Genomic DNA, 16,776 nt, shown 5'->3' on the forward strand with positions numbered 1-16,776 from the left:
GTAACTTTAAAATGAGAATTACTTATTTACCATTCTTTAATAAAGTGTTAAGGAAACAAAGGACATTTTTAAAAAGTAATGAAGCTTACCAACTATACACAAACAGATTTCATTTCCCAACATTTTCCGCAATTCTTTGACCCAGTTTTTTACCTGTGTATACAAAAGAGTAAATATTAAAACAAATCCTGTTACAATGACTACCATTACAACACTCCAAAACTCAACATTGTGTAAATACTTCAAAAGTTTGTCTAACAGCCCGCATATTTTGTTACTAGGAATGACTCACTGTAGGATCATTTATTGCCAGATTGATTATATTGCAAATCACACACACACAACCATCCAATGGAAAGATTTCTCTCTATATCTACATGTAAGTATGAACAAAAGCACCTCCAATTACAAATTTTCATAAATCCAAGAAAAGCTGTACACCAGAGCCAAAGTGTGTCAGTTCTAGCCTCTGATAACAGATGCCTGTACAGAGTCACCTTGGACTTAAAAACACATAAGCTTAATTAAATTATTTTATAACCAATTGGTTCCAAAATAGAGGGCATAGGAGCTTCTGTGTCACACAAGTAAAAGAAAAACAAAACGATATGGGTACCAAAAAGACTAAAATAAAATTTCATCCTTTGGTATATGACAGGCTTTTTCAACCTTGGCACTACTGATGTTTTGGCTTAGGTAACCCTTTGTTGTGAGGGTCCCTCCTGTGTCTCGCGATGCTTAGCAGCATCTCTGGCCTCCTGTCGACTAGATAGCAGTACCACCCTCCAGCTGCGACAATCAAAGATGTCTTTAGATGTCCCCTGATGGAGAACCACTAGCAAATGGATTCTTCACTATGGATGCAGCACAGCAGTGCAGTTGGAGTAAACTGAAGTTAAGTAATCTTTTGAACTCATGATTTTAAACAAGTTGATGACAATGAAACAGGAAAAAGCATGGGATACCTCCTCTCATTTTTTGTAATGGAATTTAATGTGTATGTAATCAAATCACAGAGAACTTACATATCTTCCTGAAAAAATACACACACACATAAATTACAGAAATTACATAAGATATGTGTGGTAAGCATTTACTGTGTACATGTTCCTATGCACAAAGTAACAGTTTCACACTTCTCTGCAAGAATGCGGAAGAACTGGGGGAGGGTATAGCTCAGTGGCAGAGTGCATGCTTAGCATGCACAAGGTCCTGGGTTCGATCCCCGGTACCTCCATTTGAAAAAATAATAATAAAATAATCACAGAAAGAATGTAGAAGAACCATCTTTAGTAAACTCAAAATCTTTATAAAAACAAAGGTAATCAGTATCAATACCTTATCTCTGTAACAGCAGTACAGTAGTCTCAGTACAGCCCCATTTTTTTGTTTCATTAACATGTATGTGTCACATTTTCTGAGAAGCATTTAACTTCCACCCCTAGATGATTTCACATAAGAAAAATTTGACAGTACTGGTATAAAATGTACAACTTCAACTCTTCGAGGGAAATATGCCAGAATCCAATTAGTATTACCACACTCCCTGTACATACAGTATCACGATGCACTAAATCTAAGATATTTTTAAAAAAATACTTATTCGTCTGCAATCAGATCCCCCTTCACAGACACCCTATTCATTACCCCCATACATTCTGTGGTGAGTTAAAGATGGTCATAGACTCTTTGCCAAGTCTGTTTCCTCTCTCTTTTGACTCTGGGCTAGCCTTATAACTGGCTTTGACCAGGAGAATGTGGCAGAACTAATGCTATGCCAATTCCAGGCTAAAGCCTTAAGAAGGTCCGGCAGCCACACTCTTGGGATCCAGCTATCATACAAGCAGCTTAGGCTAGAATAAGGAATAAGGAGAGTCCTAGAGGATGAGATACCAAAAAGAGTGAGAGGCCATGCAGAAGAGAACCCGGCATTCCTGGATCCAGTTCCCCACCCAGCGAAACCCTCAGTTCCACGCAGCTCCATGCGTGACTCCACTGATACCACATGGAACAGAGGACTTGTCCACAAAACCATAAGAAAAAATAAATAGTTTCAAGCCACCAAACTTTGGGGGGTTTGTTATGCAGCAAGCGATAACTGGTCACTTTTCAACCTAAAAGAGTCCATCTTCTTTTAATCAATAAAATACTTAAACAATTTCTTCTTATGCCAGAAAGCAGGAAGGAATAACAAACAGCACCCCAAAATAATTCTTAAAAATATCATTAAATCTGAAAGCTACCTATTTTTCTATACCTTGAACTAAGTTTTTCCATATGTCATTAATAATCCAAGTGCTAATTTGTATATCTGCTTCATCAGTTGAATACCGGGAAATAAGTAAAAATAAAAAACTAAAAAGGCAAGTAATTTCAACAAGTACAAACTCATAACTCAAGGCAAGAAAAGTTTCTGCCTTGGAAATTACTCCCTTTTGTTATATACTCTTGACAAAGTTATTCCAAGAAGGCCTTACAAAGGAAAGGTCAAATAAGTTAAGTGGTCACCATCCTGACTATGGTGAAAATTCAGAGGTAAGTTTAACGGTAACTCATTTTTGGTCTCAAACAACTTTAAAAATCCTAAATTTGTGCTGAATGTTTACAGAGGGATTAAAAAAAAAATGGAAGAGCTTTAAAATAAACCTAGATTGTCCTTTTAAAGTTTATAGCATATTCTCCAAGCTATTTAGTGAGAAGAAAGAGTTTAAACTTGATTTAGTTCTTTTTCCTCTTCGCAATTAGGGAGCCCATCTATGCAGCCATACCAAGTTTTCAGGTGCCCAGTGTTTACAGAATCAAAAATCGGTATACAACTTTTTCTTTAACAGGGAGATTAAAAGCCTCTATATTTCTCTGAAGCTTTACTTCAGGTTATTTCCCTTCCCTAATATCTGAGAAGCCATGTAATAAACTATTAATAAATGATATTCATATTGTTAACATGAATTAAATACTCCATTAAAAAACATGAGAGGTCATTATTTATGCACAAACTATACTTTACCCTTAAACCCAAAGCTAATCACATTAGTAAACAAAGGCATGTTAATGGAGATTTGGAAACTCAGTGTTGTTCTACTTAATTATCTACCCATAAGTAAATAGGATACCTTCTGAAAAGAATCTTCATCTGTTATATCATACACTAAAATAGCTCCATTTGAATCTCTGTAGTAAATTGGACCCAATGCGTGGAATCTCTCTTGACCTGCTGTATCCTAAATAAAGCAACAAATGCTTATTAGATCAGAAGAAAACATACATCTGTTATGGTAACTACAGTGAACTTCTGATTAATTAAAAAGTGAGGTATAAAGTTACAGATAATCCCAAAATACTGTTAAAAGAAACAGAACAGTTACAAAAACACTTTTTAACTCGTTATAATCAGTATATAATCAGTATTTAATGTTTTATTGTTATACAAAGGTTACTTCTCCCCTTCCCAACCCCTCCTCCTCAGCAATCTTCCCACCCTCACTAGAAAAACCAGTTCAGTTGCCAAAGGGTCAGATGGCCACAATGTCATTATAAGCCAGGAACAGGCCTTGCACTAAATTTAGGTTCTCCACCTGCTGACAGGTACCCTACTGCATTATTCTTGCCCTGCCCTCCACTAGTCACTCCCTCAGAGGATTGGAACATGGAGACGGGGGAGGGGTGCAATGGGTGGGGTGGGGTGGTTAGTCAGGCAGGCTGTCCACTCCTGTATTCCTTCTCCCATGTGGAATCCCTCTGAGTTGACCCTTCCCTAGCTGAAAAGTTATGATAGCACTATACATTTACACAGTTGTATTTAAGATATAATTCTTAGCCAGATTTTAGGGAAAAAACTTTATTTTTAAAAAGGTTTTATCTAACCTTCAGTTAACTAACTAACTAAATAAATAATCCAGAAATTCAAATTCTTATTCCTTGAGCCAATTAGTTATTAGAGCACCAAGAACAGGTACAGGCTTTCACTCATACAGTTAAAAAAGTTAACTTACCCATATAGCAAGGTTTACTCTTTTCCCACCAATATTTAACTTCTTTGTTAAGAATGACGCCTAAGAAAAGAGAGATATACATTAAACAATGTTTCACATAAAGTAACATTTCTTATCTTAAAAACTATAGATGAATCATGTCAATATGAAACTCCAGTTATCTGGGAGAAAAAGTAATCATTGAGGTTTTTATTAGTGACCAAACACCATTTCCACTGAAGATCGAACACTCTTTATATTATAATCTAAGAAAAAGATATTTTGTTTTATGAACACAAGTTATGAAAGTACAAAAAAGTTGGTAATTAAATGTTTTCTTAGTTTTTCCTCACAGAACGTTTTCTTAGCATTTAATTTGATGGCACCTTACCTACTCATTGTAGAAACTCTAAGAGACTTCTAAGATGAGATAAAAGAAATGTTTACTGGTAGTTCACTTAACTGAATGAATACTATTATTATTCGAAATGTTCTTGCAATTATTTTATAATTCAATGACTTAAACTATATCTAATATATCTAAACTAAATCTAATGATTTAAACTATATATCTTACAGTCCACTGCAGAAATTAAAATGTAAAGAGAATTAAAATACCACGTGATAAGTGTTAAAACAGAAGATCTTGCCAAGTATACTGTAAGGAAAATGCTGAGAAAAGAAGTGTAAAGCCTGCCTGGATGAGCCACAGAAGACTTCAGAAAGAAAGTAATGACCTCCCCTTTAGAAGTAGTAGGGGCTTTTTCTAACAGATGGGTGAAGCCACTAAAGCCTGAAGAACGTAACTCCAAACCCCATGGGAAAGAAACTCCAAGTTGGTTGGTTTACCAAAGATAAAGACTACAAACATTGGCAAAGGTTGAATGAATCAAAAAAGTCCTGGAACTTCATATTTAGACATATAGACTTTACCTTCTGGGTCTTAATCAAACCTGTTCCAAGACACTAGACAAGTTTTTTTGTTTCATGTATACTATAGTCAGGTATATCTGGGGACTGCTGCATATTGCTCTGTATCCCCTTTGTGTATTCATAACGCACATCAGCACACTAAGATTCTGCCAAAAGGAAGACTGACTAACAGCTTTTATACAAGCATTTCCCAAGCTCATTTGACTTCTTTTTTCCTAAAGAAACACCTACCTAAAGGAATTAATGTTAGGAAATAATACTGTTGACAATGGAGAATCCATAAAAGCCTTTAAGCAGTGGGGAAGTATAAGATCTATATTTTAAGAGAATGACTCTGGGATAGGAAGAAAGGACAGGACTAGACCTGGGAGACAGGAGGCTACTTTAAAGTTGGAAAGAAAAACATAAAGGGACTGAACTAAGTCCACGTAGACAGAAAAGAGAGAACAGAATCAAGAGTAATTGAAGAAGAAATACAATCGGAATCCAGTCAGTTGACAGGTTTAAAAAAGGAACAGAGAGCCAAGTTCAAAGCTATGCAGAGAAAGACATATTTTAAGTGTATCTATATAGAAAAAAGTACAGAGACAGAGAAACAGATAAAAGGCTAGGATGGTGAATTATTATTACTGAAGGAGAAGGAACCTAGATTTCAGGGAGGACTTTCTGCTGTATGCACACCAAGGAAAATTAAAAGTAAGAAAAGGACACTAGATTGAGTGATTAACTAAGGAATCCACAAAGACACCAATGGCAGAGCTGAAAGCAAATCCAGGAATGCCTTCCTTCAAGGCCCAAGCTATACTCAAGATACCTCATTAAACAGAACAAAGGTTACATAGAAAAGGGTATAAAATAAATTCAACGGCAAAATAACAAAAGAAATAATTTGGAAAATGAGAAGACCAAATACATGACAATGAATGTGAATAAAGGACCATCTCCCACTCACAGCATAAGAACTACGAATATCAACTCTGAAGCAGAACTTTGGATATTGGATCTCAGCTTTGCACTTATTAGCTGTAACAGCTGCATAATTTATATGAACTCACCCATTCACATTGTTTCAGTATCAATGCTATAAAAGGAAACTCAAAATCTGAATCCTATCCAAATATTTAATAGATAAGTAAACTTAAATGCCCTCCTACTTTCAAAATGTATCCAAACTGATCTTCCCTCCAAAATTGGCTTTCCATTCCAACTTCAGTATTTTAATCACATCCTCCAAGTCACTGAGGTTTAGAATCTTAGAAATATCATCATTGACTATTCTTCCTCCCGTCATCCCATATTCCCAAAAAACCCTACCAAGCCTTGTTTTCATATTTCCTGCGGAGTTCTAGGACCACCAGTCTCATATTATGTCATAATATGAATACTTCTGGTCTCACTTTACACTCTGGTCCTCTGGTCTACATGCGAAATTACATTCCCAAAGCCTCCATGATTTAAAAAACAAAACAAAAAGACCCTTATCATATCTATAGCTAGGTTCTCTCATAAGCTATCATTTTCAATAAGTATGCTTGAACTACATCCTTGCTAGTAAATAATATCATAAAAGCCTTTTTGTCATGAGTTTTGTCTCAGCAGAGGGGAGTGAATTGGAGCTGCTAATGCTCCACCATTTCCTTCCTACCATTCCCTCTGAAACTTACTACCACCTTCCCATGGTGAGTTTAGAGACAGTGTTAAGTCTTTTCTAAGAAACCATGGATGTACACTGTTGGTCAGAATGTAGTTTGGTGTAGCCAGTATGGAAAATAGTATGGCGATTCCTCAAAAAACTAAAACTACTTACCATATGATCCAACAATCCCACTCCCGGGCATGTATCTAGAGGGATCTCTAGCTCGAAAAGATACATGCACTCCAATGTTCACAGAAGCACTATTTACAATAGCCAAGACATAGAAACAACTTAAATGTCCACTGACAGATGACCGGATAAAGAAGCTGTCGTGTATTTATACAATGGAATACCACTCAGCCATAAAAAATAAAATAATGTCACTTGCAGAAACATGGATGGACCTGGAGATCGTCATACTAAGTAAAGTAAACCCGAAAGAGAAAGAAAAATACCATATGATCTTGCTTATACGTGGAATCTTGAAACAAACAAACAAAAAGGACACAAATGAACTTATTTACAAAACAGACTCACAGACATAGAAAACAAACTTATGGTTACCAGGGGGAAAAGGTATAAAACCTATAATGAAAAAGAATAAGAAAAGGAATATATGTATATGTATATGACTGAAACATTAGGCTGTACACCAGAAATTAACACATTGTAAACTGCCTATACTTCAGTTTTTTTCAAATGGAAAAAAAGAAAAAGAAAAAGAAAAAGAAACCATGGATATATAAAACAATTTTATGAAAAGAGTGTTCATCACAACATTGATTATATTAAAAAAATGAAATAACCTAAAGGCCCATCAACAGGCAATTTAAAAAATACACAAATATAGCCCATCCACACAGTGAGACACTGTACAGTCATTTCTACTACTATTGTTAATACTAGCTAACAGTTATTTAATGCTTACCTTCCGCCAAGGACTGTGCTATGCACTTTTAACAAAATCATTCATAAGTTCTCCTTTGTAAAAGTCAAAAAGCCCTAATCTACAAATAAAAATCTCAAAGCCTTATCTTTGTATCCAAGGACCTCTACCATTTGTCCACATCTGTCTTCCTAGATCAGCTGCCAGTATGTCTCTACTTACTCTCCAACGTACACAGTCTACACTATATATTCCCTCCAATTATCCTTGTTCATAAAACTGGGGAATCCTTATTCTCTATCTGAATCTCACCTACCCAAGACCAACTCATGACCTATACTCTTCCTCCTTGAACTTGTAAGCTTTCTCGTGCCACCCATACAAACTGCACTGAATTTCTCTGCCCTGAAGAACTTTAGGGAACCTAATCTTGTCATGCACAGCCTACACCACCTTGTATTGTAAGTTATCTTTTCATGAGTATAAGTCTCCTGCTAACTACTTTACATATTTTTTATTTAACACTTTCACAGTGCTTACAGTGAAATGGGCAGTGTTCTAAGAACTTTTCAATATTAACACACTTCTCATAACACTCTGTGAGTTAGATATAATTACCATCCAAATATTATAGATGTGGCAACAGACAAAGGAATGGTAAGTATCTTGCCCAAGGTCACACAGTAAGTGACAGAGTAGGATCTGAAATCCAGGCAGTCTGGCTCCAGACATGACTCATAATCACCATGCTATGGTACCTCCCAGACTGAGATGTTAGCTAACAATTCTTCTCTAGTAGAAGGGGCGGGAGGAACCACAGTGCTGGCCATAGCCACCATGCTAATATTGTTAACTGTAGGTAAACACAGCTACAATGTGCCTGGTATTAACTCGATTTATGTAAAAGATGTGTTCCTAGAAGTTTCCTTATAAACCAAATTATTTTAACTCAAATATCTGAGGCACTAGTAAAGCACATTATTATAGAGTTCCCACTAAATCTTTTTTTCTCTTCATAACGAAAAACTTAAGTCCTATTCTATAGAAAGATTCTTTCTGTAATATAAATCATCTCATTTTACATATATACTAAGTTTTTAATATTGCATAGGTATTTTCTTAAAGAACAAACATCTTCTGTTTTAAAAACAAATACAATTATATTTGAGAATAAAGCTGCAAGATTTTACAGAACATCAAGATAGCAGTAAACAATCAAAAGGCTGAAATTTATCTTAATTTTTTAAACTACCTCTATGAGCCATACTTAATTTGCCCAGACTACTGAGATACCATTTGTGATTATACTACTTACTCTGGGGTGGAGGTTCTTAATTCTGTTATACCAGAGTAAGCGTGGGAGGGAGGCATGATCATGGACTTCTTTGAGAATCTGATGAAAGCTATGAATTCATTCACTCCCAAGAAAACTGCTCATATGCACATACCAAAAACAATTTTCACACACTTTTCCAAGGGATTTTATAAATCCCTGGCCAACATCTCAGTGAAGAACCACCCCCCGGCCCCCAGTCTAGAAAGCGCAGGGGAGAGGGGCATGAAACAATGTCAATTCAAAGGTTCTAGGAATATGGGAAGAAAAAAACAATAGCACATACTACATGCCACCACGCCTGGGCTTTTTCATTTAATCTTTACAACAACACTGTGAAGTAGGTAATTAGCCCTATTTTACAGTTGTGAACCTACAATTTAAAGAAATACAGTTGTCTGACCCAAGGTCAGACAACTCAGTCAGGTAATGTAGTGGGTGGAAGCCTGTCTGACTCCACAGTGTTCTTCCATTGCACAAAGCTGCCTATCCTAGAACATACACACATTTTTTAATGCTTTTTTTTAAACTTTTTTTTAAACATTTTTATTTTTTATATTTTATTTATTTATTATTGTATTATTTAATTATTTTGTTTTGGCAGTGGCAGGGGGAGAGGTAATTAGGTTTATTTATTTTTAGAGGAGATACTGTGGATAGAACCCAGGACCTCAGGCATGCAAAGCATGCACTCTACCACTTGAGCTACACCCTCCCCACAACACACTCTTAACCTGGCACTCCTCCACTAGGAACACTTAAATGTTCCTGGACACCAACTCATCTCCCAAAATATTCTCAGGGTAGGCACAAAATAATGAGGATCAAAGTAATGGTACATTTCCCACCTTATACCTCCAGACCCTGAGTGACAGTATGACTAGTTCTTCTTACCCCAGTGATCTAACCTTCCAAACTTCAGGGGTATTAACAAACTTAACAATCTTATTAGACACCTGTCATTTGCACCTGATGCTTTTTTACCCAACATTTTATCTGATATCATAGTGAATATATATATTTTAAATCTCTACTTTAAAAAATAAAATAGGGTTATAGGAGAGATACAGTAAGAGCAAATTACATTTGCCAAATGAAAGTCTTTTCATAACTTGTTTAATCGATGTTTTAACAGGGTTTTCTTGTGTATGTTTTTGTTAGCCAAACCGTGCTTGCTAATCATTGGCAGAGCAAAATACCTAAAGCAGTACAGTAACCAATTGTGGATGAATACCTTCCTGTCTTTATTTAGGTTCAACAGACTTTCATTAATAATATGTGTGTGCATAACTGAACAGTTGTATTATTTTTGCTACAGTTACTAACATTGTTTCAGGCTTATGTATTTAAAGTTTCTATTAATTACTTCCAGACTTAATATGTGGACAAGAAAGGATTCAGACAAATAATTTATAAAATTGCCTCTGTAGTAAGGCAATGAAAATTAGCTACCAAAAAACTAAGCTACAATGGCAAAATTATATTATAATATATAAATGTAACAAACATGTTATACATCTTAAATTTATACAATGTTATATATCAAATATATTTTAATTAAATAAAAGAAAGAAAACTAAGCAGGGTCCTTGGCTATGTCAACATTTCTTGCCCTTAGTTTCTAAAAGGAAGTACTATACTCAGTTTAGAGTCCAAGTCAATACTTTGAAAAGGAGAGTCAAAAAGTCACTTCTAAGGACTAGGTCAAAACACAAAGCAGAAAATGGCCATCAGATATAGAATATTTATTTATTAGAAGTTAAAAGCTATGATTCATTTAAAAAAAAAAAAACTCTTCTTAAAAAAAATCATCCACCCCTCCATGGCCCATATTTATCTAATGAAATACTGAGGGAAAAGGAAAAAGATTTCAACTACTTTATTTTATAAAGATATTGCAAATGAACTGGCTGAATCAACACTGAAGTGGCTTCCAGTACTACTCAGAAAATATTTCAGACATTCAAAACATTAATCTTACAAACAAGGAAATCAAGATTCCTAAACCAGAAACTATGATGCTAAGTGCAAATCCAGCTGCTAGAACCAAATACCAAGTGTTGCTCAGGAGGTTAGGTGTATACAGCGGGGGAAAATGCAGTTGATTTAGCTTAAGAAAAAATGGTACACCAATACTATTTGTGGGACCTCAGAAATTTAATCCAAGTTTAGTTTCCTCATTTGCCATACTGTCAGGAAACTAACCACCTGCCCAGCCAACCTTACAGCACCTCTTTGCTAACCAAATGACAGGCACCTACTTCAGGAGGCAGATAGGTGGAATTCCAGTTAGAATTCTAAAAGGGAAGGTGACTGATAGTTCTGATTATAAACAATGTTACTTTTTATATAGGAGACTAGTTGGGACAGAAGGCATTTAAATTAGAGTGTATAATCTTACAATACCTTCAATAGGGGAAAAGGAGGGGAGGGTTCAGCTGAAGAAAGGAAGGGATCACCCAGCAGCACACATTCATACAGAGACATAACCAAAGACAATCAAAGTGGCACAAGCATTTAAGAACAAAGAAGAAAGCTAACTGATGGTTAAACCTCCTCACTCATCTATATATACCCCAGTGAGCACAATGTTTGACATGTAACAGGTATGAAATAAACAATTCTTGAGTTTGACTAGGTTCAGCAGTTAAATCCCAGAGAAAAAGGAGTAAGTCCTTTACTACAATCTTGTTGTCTCTGTTGAGTTTAACATAGCCCCAAATCAATGAGGAAATCACATAAGAGAGTTGAGGACTCTATATAAGATCAAGCTTTCTTGGCAAGCCAGGCAAAGGATCTTGAGTTCTCAGAGAGCTCATCCAACAAAATTACTTCATAATTATCAGTAACCTAGGAAGAGGTCTGCAAAAAGGAAGTAGTACTAAAACACCAAAGCATGGCAAATGCCACAATTTTCAAAAAAGTGTATTTCCAGAAATGTCGATCTCAGACAAAACTCTAGAATTGATAATAAACAAATACATATGTGTGTATAAAAATACAAAATATAGCAGTCCCTCAGACAGCACGGGTTCTCAAAATAATTCATGTCAAATTAACCTCATTACATTTTTGCCTGAGTTACCATGAAAGAAACCAACACAAATTAAGCACCATTTATTCATTCAAAGGCAAACATACATTAAACAAACACTGTGCCAGGTTTACACACTATGGCTCTCTAATCCACATCAAAACCCTATGAGTGAGATTCTCCCATTTCATGGATAATGAGCCAGCTGACAAACGTTAAAATAATCGGCCAAGATCCAGGAGCCAAAAATTCAAACTAACTACAAAGTCCTGTCCCTTTTTACCACATCATAGGGCCTCCTAGTGCAGAAACAGTGGATCCTGTCTTCTGCAAGCATCTGACAGAGCATCTCATGATATCCGGTATAGGCAAGACTAATGTGGCTACAACAAAAAAGTTAGATTTGTAATACCAGAATAGCCATTTTCATTAAAGGCTTCATGTCCACTAGGTAGTAACCCATAGCACTCAGCCTTGTTTTCTGCTTCCATTATCATTAATATGTAATATACTCCATTAATAACTATTTCTCAGTCAAGAGGAAAGAGGACTGTGGCCCAAGCACGGACTGAAAGACCCCACCCCTAAGATTCTGAATGTCTAGAGAAATACAGCTCTGGTCACGTGTCACTAGACTATGATGAGACTTGCACAGAGCTCTGCACTTGGCCCTCTCTCTCCCCTTTCTTTCAGAGTCTACTTATGACTGATGAGAACACTGAAGACATTCAACTGAAATCTTCAGCTGACAAAGTTACGAGTAGCTAGCCTGGAGAGGAGGAGGCATGATGCCTTATTTTTCTTTGCATGCCCTGGACCCAACCGAGCGCCTGACCCACAAGAACTCCACCAAAGTTTCTTGAATTATCAAACATTTAAAGGATATTAATAGGCTTTAACCACTGGAGCAAATCTATCAAAGCCAACTTCAATGAGTCAAATACATTAGGGACAAAAAACCAATACACAATCAAAGAAAAAAGAAGCTGAGGGATGTGAAGTCTCCTTCCTTCCTACCTTCCTTCTTCCCTCCCTCCCTTCTTTTCAAGCAAATAAGACTCAGACAGTGGGCACAATGTTAATCAATGTGACAGCTAACTAAAAAGCTCAGTCTTTTCTACTTAGGTATGAGAAAAGAATTCTCCCCAGGAAAGGTCATAGTCTGCACTTCTTTGCACAGTTCTAACCATACTTGGAATCATTTGTATAGCTCAAGCCATCATATTTTAAGGAAAGAGGACAATGATTAAGTGGTGACTGTCAAGAAGAGATGTCAAAATAGTGATGATTTAGAACAATTTTACAGAAGACCCAGTTTAAGGAACCAGAGCTGTTTACCCAAGAGAAGACAAGACTCAAGAGGATGTGATAGCTATCTTCAACTATCAGAAGAGATGTTGCATGTGGCTAAGATTCAGAGGGCAGAACTAAGACTGGAAACTACAGGGAAACAGATTTTTGTCTCCAGGCACAGAAAAATGAGTTGGAAATGAAATCTGTCCAAAAATGAGACGTGCTGCTTCAGGATATAGTTTTCTACCTTCTATGTCAGTTCATCTCACCTCCAAGATGTTTGAAGCAGTCACTTGACCGAAATATTTAACGAAAGACTGAAACAGTGAAACATAAACTCTTAGGTTCCTCTCAGCCTTTAACATAGGAATACATGAGAGTGTACTTTGCAAAACACAAAGTATTTTACAAAGATAGGTAGTAGGTAGTTTTGTTGACAAGAAAAAAGGGAAACTCTTCCCCTCATACTTTAGGATGCATTATCTCCTCTCCATTTGAAAATGAAAGGCATACCAGCTTGTGTTTTATGGGTCTCACTCAAGTCAAATTCCTCTAAACAAACTGTTAAGAAAGATGAACTGATATCTAAGAGAAAGAGACTGAATATAATGCTGTTCCCATACACTGATATGCAGCAAAATCTTCAATTCTGGAACATAAGCCAGACACTGTTTGTGATGAGTGTTAAATAAATATTAAAATCAGGACTGCTATGCTTCTGATACCAGCGAGCTACCACAACTTCATTCTCTCCCATGTAAATTGCAGTGGTTTCCTCTCAGGTATTAAAAATCTTTAGCCTGGTTTTAGTTTTGAGGATATGTTTTTGGAATGTATAATGAAAGTGCAATTTTTAGATAAAAAAACTAAACTATTTTTTAAAAAACGTTAAAAGCACAACCACAAGGTTTTCTCTTTTCTCTAAGATTTGTAGCACAAAAGAAACCACTAAGGGGTGGTTTACCAGTATCCAGAGACAGCGTGACTTATTGCTTAAACTTTGAAGTAAGAACTGGATTCAAACTTCAGCTTGGCCACCATGGCTTGTGGCAATCTGATGGCCAGCAAATTACTCAACTTGACCACGCCTGTTTCATCACCTGTAAAATGAGGCTAATAAAACTATCCACCTCATAGGCTGTTGTAAGAATTGAAAGAAAAGAAGAAAAGTAAAATATTCAGCACAGTACGGACTCACTAAATGTTATTGCTATTACTTTACCTAAACTTCCAAATGATCATAGGTATTTACCCTACGAATTTCCTTGCTCTAATAACACTTAATTAAAATTGTGTTAAGTGATCTTGTACAAGGATGTAAGAAAAAAAATGCAGTTTCCTGACATTGACTTTTTCAGATATTATGCCTTACACAGGAGTAAAAATAGAACATGGAATCAGAACCAGAGCATCTTTGTAAATTCTAGGCTCAGTAGTTTAATAATAGCATCAAACATCAAATGTCAGAACAATTAAGAGGAGACTGTGCATTCTATTAAATAGTGTCCATGCACTTAACACACTCCACAATCACTAATTACAGTCTATTGTACAATTTGGGCTAGCAATAATAAAAATGGAGAGCTTACACTATCAGGTCCTAAGTGTTTTTATGTATATTTGTCCTGACAACCCTATGAACTAGATACTATTTTTATGGCCATGTTAACAGATAAAGAAATTTAGGCACAGAAAAGTTAATTAACTTGACCAAGATCACACAGCTAGTTAAACTGATGGTGGTGCAATATGAAAATCAGGCTCAAAAGTCCACTAGAATTTACTGCCTCTGACTAAATTGACCTGGCAGATTCGTTGAATATTCTTCTTCTAACACGTGCAAACTGATTTCTTTGGAAGACGGGGAGACTCCAACGACCTCAGAGGCCTGACTTCACTCCCAATCAATGATTACATTTTAACACGTTTCCGACTAACCACCGTGTAACTGCTGATGAAAGCCGGCCCTACATCACAAGCAAATAAATAACAGCAGCAGCTAAGCTGCTAGTTCGAGGACCAACTGTTGGCCAGTATTTAAATGACGTTTCCATGTGAACATGGCTCGACCCGCATCGCTGGATGGAAGTGACCCACCAGTCAGACCTACGCAGGCAGCAATGGAACTGCGTAACCCACACCGGCAAGGGGTCATTTTAAAAACCCTCCGGAGGTGAATGTTTTGCCAATCAGCACGTTACTCGAAGACAGAGTAAAATGGAACTTGCATAAATACTTAGTCATCAGTACGCGCTGAAGTTACAAATCACCTAATTCGCAAAATCAAATCCGCAGCTAAGTTCCTAATTCCGAAAGAAAGAAAAAGGGCTGACACTCGGTTGACTGCCTGTAGGGTGAAGGCACCTAGGGCCCAAGCGGAAGCGACTAGAAGGGGAAAACCTAGCCCACCGACGGGGATTCCACGACACGCGCAGCCACACTAGGGACTTTTCAGGGCCCTTCCACTCCCCTCCCAACAGCCTGTTCTCCTGTCTCCAGGCCGCCCCGACAACGCGTGTTCCCAGGGCGAATTCGGAAAGGCAATCCGAAGGCGGCGATGACAGGCCTGGGATCCGAGAGCCCAGACCTAGAGGACCGTGGCGACAGGCAAAGTCCTCGGAGCCCCGGAGGGGTAGGGGCCCCGAGGCGCCACCTCCCGCTCCCCGGGGCCCGCACCTGCAGCGTGGTGATGTGCTTGTCGTTGAATTTGTTCTCGCAGTAGCGCAGCACCAGCGACGTCTTCCCCACGCAGCCTTCCCCGAGCAGCACCACCTTGAACGAGTAGGCTCGGCCCGCCGCCGCCCCGCCGCCGGCCGCAGCCATCCCGTCGCGTCCCCGCCGCCCGAGCCCTAGCGCCGCGCCGAGCTCCCCGCCGCCACCACCGCCGCCGCCGCCGCAGGCAGCGCCTTCACAGCCGCGGCCGGCGCAGGCCCGTCCGCACCCGCGCCGCCCGCCCCGGGCGCCGTCTCCGCTCCCGCCTCCGGGCGAGGCCTGTGAGAGCCGAGGGCAAGTCCGAGAATGAAGGGCCCCAGCCACCACGTCAGGCACCCGAGGAAAGGCAAAGAGCGCTCCCTCTCCGCCTCCCTCTAATGGCGTCTCCTTCCTCCTACGTCACACTTCGGGTCACGTGACCGCCGCGGCCGGGGGCGGCCCCTGGGACGCGGCCCCGGAGAACGTGCCCTGACGGGGGCGGGGCTTCTGGGGCCTCGGCCCCGCGGGGAGGGGGGGCGGGGCTGGAAGTGAGCGGATTCCTCCCGGCCGTCTGCCCAGCTAGGCTGTCTGCGGCTCCCCACCACTCTGCCGTGGGCAGGAGCCTGCGGGATTAAGGCATGAATAATTGGAGGCAAACCCAGCTCAGGTGGAATGTCGAAGTGTAGAAAGTCATCGTTCTTGCCAAGGGAATGTTTACAGGGCTAATGACGTCTCACGTCTGGGCTCGCTGTAACCCAGTTCTGCCAAGGTGCCCTTCATTTTGTTGACAGTATTTCTCTGTGAGATGTCAATTCATAGCCAGTGAACCTCTTTTCAGTTCCCCAGACCACCTGGTCTCCTCCTCATCTTTCAGGTCTCAGCTTAAACTGCAAAGACTTCCCTGACCACCCATCCTTCTCCGGTCGGTCCTTCCATCCGTCTCTTCGCCACCCAACTTAGATATTTCATAAACCTTCTCTAGCAGCGCTTAGCACACTT

General features: G+C 38.7%; 1 protein-coding gene across 1 annotated transcript in view; it reads right to left on the reverse strand.

The window, feature by feature from the left end:
- RAB21 (RAB21, member RAS oncogene family) overlaps positions 1 to 16,201 on the reverse strand; it is a 33,861-nt gene extending 17,660 nt beyond the window's left edge. The window contains exons 1-4 of the mRNA XM_032493756.1: positions 15,763 to 16,201; positions 3,993 to 4,052; positions 3,114 to 3,221; positions 90 to 153 (exon numbers count right to left, since the gene is read on the reverse strand). Of these exons, the coding sequence (XP_032349647.1) occupies positions 90 to 153; positions 3,114 to 3,221; positions 3,993 to 4,052; positions 15,763 to 15,909 (379 nt within the window). The 5' untranslated portion in view covers positions 15,910 to 16,201. The remainder of the gene's footprint in view (positions 1 to 89; positions 154 to 3,113; positions 3,222 to 3,992; positions 4,053 to 15,762) is intronic.
- Between the last annotated feature and the right edge of the window lie 575 nt (positions 16,202 to 16,776).

The sequence above is a fragment of the Camelus ferus genome, chromosome 12 (assembly GCF_009834535.1).
Source record: "Camelus ferus isolate YT-003-E chromosome 12, BCGSAC_Cfer_1.0, whole genome shotgun sequence".
Taxonomy (NCBI): domain Eukaryota; kingdom Metazoa; phylum Chordata; class Mammalia; order Artiodactyla; family Camelidae; genus Camelus; species Camelus ferus.